Consider the following 9,592-nt stretch of genomic DNA (forward strand, 5'->3'; position numbering starts at 1 on the left):
TGGCAAGATATACAACCGGCATTCAGGCAGATACTAAACAGCTCAAAGGGCCCTGTGTGCATGGCAACATCATGTGTGCCTTAAGTGGCTGTGTAAGGATTCTGTACATAGAAACTGGGCAAGCTGGACCATGCAGAGATGGGCCAGCGGCAGCTCTCTAACTCCAGTTTCAACCACCCCAACTGCTGAGCCTCATTCTAAACGGCTCCCTTTCCCAGTAAACTCCACGCGGGTTTGTTGAGTGGTTTGTGTTTCATCGCCCGAGCTGCAGCAAACAACAGTAGGAAACTGCCAATGAAGATTAATAAGAAAAACATAACCTGCCATGTAATGAGGGAAAACTAACAATTAACAAGCAGCCTATTTTTAATTTCAAATGAACCACATTATTCAAAAACTACATATAAATTAAGTCTACTGGACTCTTACAAATGTATTTGAATTTCATGAATCAAACCCAGCTTTACATGAAATGGAAGAAAGTATTACCTCACTTCATATTTGGAAAAAGCCCACTAAAATAAAATTGATCATGACTTGGTGGCACATACCTTTAATATCATCTCTTGGGAGATAGAAGTCAGCCTGGTCTACATAGTCAGACCTTATTTCAATTCAAAACTGATTTATCAAACTAAAAGACATCAATACATGTAGTTTATGCTGCTACTATTATTGTTCTTCAACACAGTATTTTGATAGTCTTAGTTTTTCCAAGCAGACGACAGGCAAAATCATTCCAACGTTTTCCACAAATTCCAAAAAAAAAAAAAAAACCCACACTTTCAAAAGGATACACTTGCTCAGAGTGTTCAAATTTCTTTGAACATACAGAAGAAAATTCCCCTTCACCTTACTTGAGACAACATACAGCTTATATTTTTAATGCTGAATTTTTCACTCAGTTGGAAAGGGTTCCTCACTCTGCAGGTTGTATTCAAATTCACTGTATTCGATGTAATTCTCTAGCCTTGACTTCCCTAGTGAGTAAAAGGCATGCACCAGGGCCAGCAAGACTGCTCACAGGTTAAAGTACTTGTTTCAAATTCAGACAAGCTGAGGTCCTTCTCAGGACCTACATAGGGGAAAGAGCAGGACGGATTCCTGGAAGCCATCCACTTCCACATATGCCCTCTGGCATGTGTACACCCATGCATATATACCTACAGAAATACAATCTTCATCAACTGTAATTTATATAAAATGTAGCTGTCAAAAGAAAATGTGTCTCAGCACATTTGACGGAACTGGTTTTCACCAACATCACATTCCAAATGCATCCACATTTACATTTTCACGTCTCCTACTCCACCTCTTTCCAGCTTTAAAAAATTACACTCATGGGGCTGGAAAGATGGCTCAGCAGCACAGAATATAGATAATGCTCCTCCAGAGGAACCTAGCTGGGTTTCAGCTCAGAATATAGATAATGCTCCTCCAGAGGACCCTAGCTGGGTTTCCAGCACTCACCTTGCGGAGGTCAAAGCCACCAGTAATTCCAGATCCAGGAGAACGACCACCTCTGGCCTCTGCACATACCAACCCTCAAATGCACATACCCACACACCTACACACAATTCAAAATTTTAAAAATACCATGAAAACATATTTTAAAGCCAGGCTGTGGTGGCGCCTTTAATCCCAGTACTCGGGAGGCAAAAGCAGATGGGTCTCTGAGTTAGAGGCCAGGCTAGTCTACACTGCAAATTCCAGGAGACAGGGCTACAGAGAGAAACCTTGTTTCAAAAAACAAACCAAAAAAAAGTTTTAAGATACCTCATTTTTTTATACATGTGTGGGAGATTGTGCATGCAAATGATGGAGCATGTGTGCAAATGTGAGGAAGATTTTGGGGACTCAGTACTCCCTCTCCACATGGACTCTGAGGGTCCAAGTCAATCTATCAAGCTTGGTGGCAAGTGCTCTTAGCCCTGAGCCATCTCACTGGCCCTACACACCATTTTCCTACCCCACAATAACAGCAAGTTGGCCAAAGAGAACCCTACACGACGGACATAGTTTTATGTTCTACCCACTGGGCTTCTTCTCCATGTGAGCTCTTTCGTGTTTGTGAAGGCATGTGGAAACCCTAAAGGCTTTCCCACAATGATTACATATGTAAGGTTTTTCTCCAGTATGAATTCTTTCATGGTCACGAAGGGATGTGGAAATCCTAAATGCTTTCCCACATTCCTTACATACGTATGGTTTCTCTCCAGTGTGAATTCTCTCATGATTATAACAAGCATCACGTTGGATGAAGGCTTTCCCACAATGCTTACAGACATAGGGTTTCTCTCCAGTATGAATTCTTTCATGGTTGTTAAGATGACTGGCACGAAGAAAGGCTTTCCCACAGTGCTTGCAAACATAGGGTTTCTCTCCAGTGTGAATTCTCTCATGAATGTAGCGAGCACTGGAATGGGTGAAGGCTTTCCCACAATGCTTACACATGTAAGGTTTCTCACCAGTGTGAATTCTTTCATGTCTCCGGAATGATGTAGAACATGAAAATGCTTTCCCACACTGTGTGCAAACATATGGTTTCTCTCTAGTGTGAATCCTTTCATGACTGTACCAGCCGCTATAATGGGTGAAAGATTTCCCACAATGCTCACAAGTATAAGGCTTTTCTCCACTGTGAATTCTTTCATGGATGAGAAGGTCGTATGAACGGATGAATGCTTTTCCACATTGCTTACATACATATGGCCGCTCCCCACTATGAATTCTCTCATGGTTCTGGAGAGATGAGGAATATCTGAAGGCTTTCCCACACTGCTTACATGTATAACATTTCTCTTCAGGGTGAATCAGTTCATGTTTAATAAGGTGACTGGAATTAACCAAGGCTTCGTTATACTGCTTACACACAAATGACTTCTCTCCAATGGTTATCCTTTTATAGATTTGATCATAATTGTACCTCCAGAAGGCTTTCTCAACTTGCTTCCATTCGTGGAGTTTATCTCCAGTGGGAATTCTCTCACAACACTGATCAGAACTGAGACTTGTACAGACTACATTAGATTGTTTATTTTGATAGGCTGTCTCTCTAGGACTTTGATTTGTCTGAGAGGACTCAGAGGAAGTCAAATCTTTCCAACATTTCTCCTGTGTAAAAGCTTTCTCCACTTCATATGGCTTCTGTGTAATTTCCCATCTGAGGTACACATGGGAAGGCGAATGAACAAGGGCATCTCTTGTAAGCACACTGTTTTCAGACACTACTGTTGCAGGAGGCGTGTCTCTTTGAGCAGTACGCTCTGGAATCTGGTGCTTCATTCCTCCACACTGACTACCATCTCCATAGACACAGCTTCTCTCAACCACCTGAGTTCTGCAAAAAGAGGAGAAAAGCGTAACTACACTTTTTTTTCTGTAGTTTCTTTTATTATTTCTAATTTTTTTATTTTTAAATTTACATTAGAAACAAGGCTGCTTCACATGTCAATCCCAGGTCCCTCTTCCTTTCCGTCCCCTCCTCCCACCAAACCCCCCAGTGCCCCCTCATTTCCCATGGGGTGTCCATAGTCTGTGATTTCATCCAGGGCAAGACCTAGACCCTCCCACAAGAGTCCAGGGTGAGAGTGCATCTCTCATTGTGGGACAGGCACCCAAAGTCCATTTGTATGCCAGGGATAAATACTGATCTACTGCCCAAGGCCCAATAGATTGCCTAGGCCTCCTCACTGATGCCCACATTCAGGGGGTCTTGATCAGTCCCATGCTGGATTCCCAGCCAACAGCCTGGGATTCGAGAGTTAACCCTTGTCAGGTCAGCTGTTTCTGGGGGCTAAATCAGCCAGGTCTTAACCCCTTTGCTCATCAGTCCTCCCACTCTGCCACTGGGTTCCTTGAATAACTTTTATAACAAAAACATACAGTTTTATAACTTGCCAAGAGGAGTGACGGAGGCTAGGTGTTGTGCCACTGTTACTACAGTACTCTGGAAGCAGTAGAAGAAAGACAGCAAGTGTAAAGTCTATGTGGGTCATATACAAAGACCCTGGTAGAGGGGAATGACACTGCTGCCTTTGCTTCTATAAAAATTTATAATTAAAAACGGACTGAACACTCAGTGGAGGTACTGAGGATAGCATACAAACATATAAAGTCCTTAAATATTACTGTTTTTAGGTATTTCACAAATACTGTGTGTGCCACAATTAACAAAGTTGAATAGTCTTAATGAAAAACGGTGTGCACTAAAATAGCTAAATATTCTTTATGTGATTTATGGTAATAGGTTTCGATCTAAACATGCAACTCATTTTACTTCACAGACCTTATACCCAAAGCTGAAAGGTAACTTGATAAAATATGCTAAATAATTTTCTTTACGAAGAACAATTTGGGGACAATGAAACACAAAAACATGTCTTATACAAGTTAATGTTCCACATTTTGGCAATATTCATAAACTACAGAGTTGCTACCCCCTAATTCTTAATGTTCCAACTCAATGCACTTGTGAAGAAAATTTGAGGGCCAGACAGTGAGTAGCGTACGCCTTTAATCCCAGCACCAGTGAGGCAGAGGCAGGCGGATCTCTGTGAGTTCGAGACCAGCCTGGTCTACAGATCGAGTTCTAGAACAGGCTCCAAAGCTATACAGAAAAACCCTAAAGGGGGGGGGGGGACAGAAAGAAAGAAAGAAAGAAAGAAAGAAAGAAAGAAAGAAAGAAAGAAAGAAAGAGGAAGGAAGGAAGGAAGGAAGGAAGGAAGGAAGGAAGGAAGGAAGGAAGGAAGGAAGGAAGGACAAATTGAGACTAAATAAATTATACCATGATGTACTGGATCATCTGCTTGGTTCTCAGATTTCCTACCACTTGCAAATATTTGATATGAATTCCTCTCTCTTTGAGTGTATATTACCTCACATTTTTCCTGAGATTTTGGTAGTTGTCTTCAATATTTTCTTTTCCCTTTGTTTTACCTAAAAAGCAAACCAAAAGAAATCATTATGACTTAATTCAATCATACAAAAACTAACTAAATTCTCTATTTTATTATTGTGCAATATGACCAGGAATGCTACATTTACCATCAAGCTCCCTTCCGATATTTCAATTCATGTATCCATATAGATAAGCAAGAAACAGATTAAGTAAGTAAAGCAATCACAGTATATTTTTTACCTAAGGAGAGCAGGTTCATAAAGGTTTCTGTCATCACATCTCTGTAGAGCTTCTTTTGACTTGAATCTAACAAAGCCCACTCTCCTAGGGTGAAGTTCACAGCCACATCCTCAAAGGTCACGGTCTCCTGAAATAATCCACATGAAGAAATATCAAAACTTAGCTGACAACTTGACAGGATCTAGAGTCTTAAAAGATGCCAGGAAAACTGAAAGCAGAGATTAACTGGCCATTTTGACAGAAACTAGACATGAGGATGCTGAAAGAAGTGGGGACTGTCAAAGAGAAACAAGGACTCCCAGAAACCAGGAAAGAAGCTATTCTTTTTCTTTTTTTTAAAATTCATTCATTCATTCATTCATTCATTCATTCATTATGTATACAATGTTCTGTGTGCATGTTTGCATGCAGGCCAGAAGAGGGAGTCAGATCTCATCCAGATGGTTGTGAGTCACCATGTGGTTGCTGGAAATTGAACTCAGGACCTCTGGAAGAACAGCCAGTGCTCTTAACCACTGAGCCATCTCTCCAGCCCTGAAGCTATTTGTGTTTTAATCAAAATTTGGTTTCATTCTGCCCAGAGCCTGATGACCTGAAAGAAGTTGAATTTAAAGAAAATGAAATAACTTGACATAGAAAATAACTGTAAACTAGCTTAAAATTTTGGATAAGCAGAGTATAGATGACAAAGCAGTCATGATTGCTAAAGAGCAATGGAACAATAAATAGTGAGGCAATTAGCACAGTGACTGTATTAGCAAAATGGGACTCCAATGACTTGGGTTGTGCAAACACCACTGTGAGAACATGCACCTCTCAACCCCTATATTCTCCAGGAGGGTACTTGTATACCTACTTTGTACAATGAAAACACTCCCCTTATTACCATGTTTCTATTAAATAGATTCTTCGGGCGATTGTAGTTTGTTGTTTTTATTCTTTGCTCTTTACTCTTAGCACTTCAGGGGCCTGCCACCCAACTCCCAAATAAATACACTGAGACTTATTCTTACTATGAATGCCTGGCCTTAGCTTGGCGTATTTCTAGCCAGCTTTTCTTAATTATCCCATCTATCTTTTGCCTCTGGGCTTTTACCTTACTCTGTTTCTGGGTATCTTTTCTTTCCTTCTTATTCCCTGTCTGTTTGTGTGGCTGGGTTGCTGGCCCCTGGCATCCCCCTCCCCTCCTTTTCTTCCCCTCCTCCCACTTCTTCTTTTCTCTTACTTATTCTCCCTGCCTGCCAGCCTTACCTATCCTTTTTCCTGCCTTGCTATTGGCCATCCAGCTCTTTATTAGACCAATCAGGTGTTTGACAGGTAAAGGAACACGGCTTCATAGAGTTAAACAAATGAAACTAAAAGAATGCAACACATCTTTGCATCATTAAACAAATAGCCCACAACATAAATGAATGTAACACATCTTCAACTAATACTCCACAACAGGCAATGGACTGACTGGCCCTGAATTAATTTTGGGTGCATGCACAAAAATGTTCAAAAATGAATCTCTAGGGAGACTTCTCTATATTATTTTATGCATATCATAATTGGGCTTGTATAGGATTAAAATCAGGTACATTAGGGGAAGGAACAATTGCAGTAAACAAAAGCTTACCAAATAGAAGCCTATCAAAACAACTATCTGTATATGATACATACACACACACACACACACACAGACAGATGGAATGAAGCTCCTAAGAATAATCAGGCTCCTTTGGTACTCTCATTCATGTAATTTACTATCACTCTTCATTGTGTTTGTGAATGAGGCGTATGGACTTGCTTCGAATAAAGTTACTTGACTTCTTTTCCAAGTCAATGGGAGCATTTTTCTTTTCAATAATTTAAATAAGAGGCCAGGAACCTGCAAACACCTATCCCCAGATATGACCAACATTAGGAAGGGCACATGGAAGCTGAGGCCACAACTACTAGATCAGTAAGAGGAACAGTTACATGAAGGCAAGAGCCTACCCATCAAAGGTTCCAAAGTGTAAAGATGCAAATTCCTGTGAAAGAAAATCTTGAACTAAGAATACAGTCAAGGGGATTCACTGCTGAAGAGGCTGTTTCTCTAGGGTCACCACACAGAAGTTGATACTATTGTGGTCCAAGTGAGCCAGGCTCCATCCCAGGATGGAAGAAGAAATTGAAACTGATCAAAGTGTCATTTGGTTGGTGCTAGCTTGGGGGCTGGGAGACGTGAAAGATGTAAGACTGAGGAGTCTTGCACCATGAAGAGTCACCACAGACAAATGTGACAAGGTAAAGATGAAGCCCAAGTTGCAATGGAGATTTGAGGATGATGGAGAGAGGGGCCACAGCCATAAGATATACACTAAAGAATTCTGCGCATGCGGAGTAGAGTCAGCCAGTCCAGGAAAGGCTTTTGTGTGCTACAGGCAACGTAATCTGAAGAGAAGGGCTATCTAAGCTCTTTTGGAATTGAGATGATTCCATCCGACGCATCGAGGTGCTAGTTACAGAACTTCAACATTTAGTGAGTTCCCCCACCAGATTTTGTTTTTGCTTTTGTAAAGTCAGTCCTTGGAATATTTCAATTCTTCCCTTCTGGAAAATTTTAAAACCATTCCTATCCCTTCCTCCTTCCCTTCTCCTATCTATCTATCTATCTATCTATCTATCTATCTATCTATCTACCTACCTACCTATCCATCCAGTCATTTTTCATACATACACATACACACTCACTCCTTTCTCCTGTAGACGAAGTGGGTACTGTATGGTAATATTCTCTGTCACTGCCTTTTAATGGGCATACACATGTACACTCCACGTTTAAACACACAGTTGTGTCATTAGGTATATCAGTTTTCCTGATGCACATTTTTAAAAGTAATTCCCCAGAGCTGAGGATGCAGTTCAATTGTTACAGTGCTTGACAACCACTGCTGAAAACCTGAGTCCCATCCCCAGCACTGTATGAAACTCAAGCCTGTAATCACACTTCAGAGGCACAAGCAGGAATATCATAAATTCAAGGTCACCTGCAGCTATATTCTTACTTCTAAGACAAGCTAGATTCATGATAATTTGCCTGGTGGCGCACGCTTTTAATCCCAGCACTCGGGAGGCAGAGGCAGGCGGATCTCTGTGAGTTCGAGGCCGGGCTGGACCGACAGCCTCCAAAACAATACAGAGAAACCCTGTCCCGTAAAAACCAAAAAAATAAAATAAAATAAAATAAATAAAAAGAAAATGAATGGAGATAGCAGGTCTCGAATGCCTTCACTGATTAAAAAAAGAAGCAGAAAACTTGCAAAATAAGTCAAATGACTTGCGTTTGATTCCAAGAAGACACATAAAAGTGAAAAGAGATAACCAAGAGCACAGGGCTGACCTCGGACCTCTGCAAGCACACCAAGGCCCAGGCGGCAACACAAGGCATCTCGTACACTTAATAGTAATAAAGTATTTTGTTCAACAGACTGCACACACCAGAAAAAAATAAAGATGTCTTTGTCTCGGCCTGACTATCCAAGACGGTTAGAAATGACTGTAGAGAGCAAATAGTTGAAGGCAAAAGGAAAGAGATGAAGGTTAATTTTCTCCCAGGAACTGTTTTCCAATTACATTCTGATTGAAGAATTCTCACTCCCAATTCTTTCTGTTTAGAGAAACCCACCAGAGCAAAACAAAATTATGGTTACCCGAACTCCCCTCCCCCCAGGCTTTATTTCCCCACAATCAACAAGGCTAGAAAAGCTTTTCAAAATCTCACTTACTGCCTTGATTATTTATTAATCAAGAAAAAAAAAGACCTGCATTATTATTTAAAAAGAGATGGAGAGACCCAAAGAGAGGTAGAGAAAGAGTTTGGACTCAGCACCGCCTGCCTGCCTGCCAGCGCCACAGTTTCTGCAGGAGCTCGAGTTCGAGGTGCGGACTCCGCCTGGGAGGACGGCGATGAAACCGCTTCCCAGGGAAGGGACGGGACTGGAGGCCGCTGCCCCCGGCCAAAGCCGCCGCGGTGTCACAAACCCGCCACCCTCGGGCCCCGGGCGCGCCACACTCACCACTCCCTGCTTGAGACGCATCCCGGCGTTGTCTCCCCTAAGAGAAGCGACCACGACGGTCGCCAAGGCAAAAAAAAAAAAAAAAAAAAGCGGGCACAACTCTCCCCCGAAGCTACTCCGGCTCCAAAATGGCAGCGAGGGCGGAACCCTTCGACCATCTGCGCTTCTCATTGGACGGCTCGTGCAGGAGACTAACAGCGCCACTCATTGGTGAATAGAATTCTCCCCCGCCTCCGGCGAACCCGACTGAAGGGAAAACGGTTTGCGAGCCGGTGCGGCTGAAGAGGCGGCTGTCCCTCGCGGTCCTCTTAGCCTACCCTTCGCTAGTACAGCCTGAAGCTTCGTGGCATTCAAGGAGCCACCCTGGAGGCTTTTTAGGGCATGCGCTCGCTGCCGTGTGTCTGCAATG

The 9,592-nt window shown here is 42.2% G+C and overlaps 1 protein-coding gene across 1 annotated transcript; it reads right to left on the reverse strand.

Annotated features, from left to right (window-relative positions):
- Window positions 1-1,761: 1,761 nt before the first annotated feature.
- On the reverse strand, window positions 1,762-9,321 carry LOC101826830 (zinc finger protein 14). The gene is made up of 4 exons (XM_040739320.1): window positions 9,184-9,321; window positions 5,141-5,267; window positions 4,878-4,938; window positions 1,762-3,340 (listed from the first exon to the last, which is right to left on the reverse strand). The coding sequence occupies exons 1-4, from the start codon at window positions 9,202-9,204 to the stop codon at window positions 2,029-2,031; spliced, it is 1,521 nt and encodes a 506-aa protein (XP_040595254.1). The 5' UTR covers window positions 9,205-9,321; the 3' UTR covers window positions 1,762-2,028.
- Between the last annotated feature and the right edge of the window lie 271 nt (window positions 9,322-9,592).

This window comes from Mesocricetus auratus, unplaced genomic scaffold (assembly GCF_017639785.1).
Source record: "Mesocricetus auratus isolate SY011 unplaced genomic scaffold, BCM_Maur_2.0 Super-Scaffold_100676, whole genome shotgun sequence".
Classification (NCBI taxonomy): Eukaryota; Metazoa; Chordata; class Mammalia; order Rodentia; family Cricetidae; genus Mesocricetus; species Mesocricetus auratus.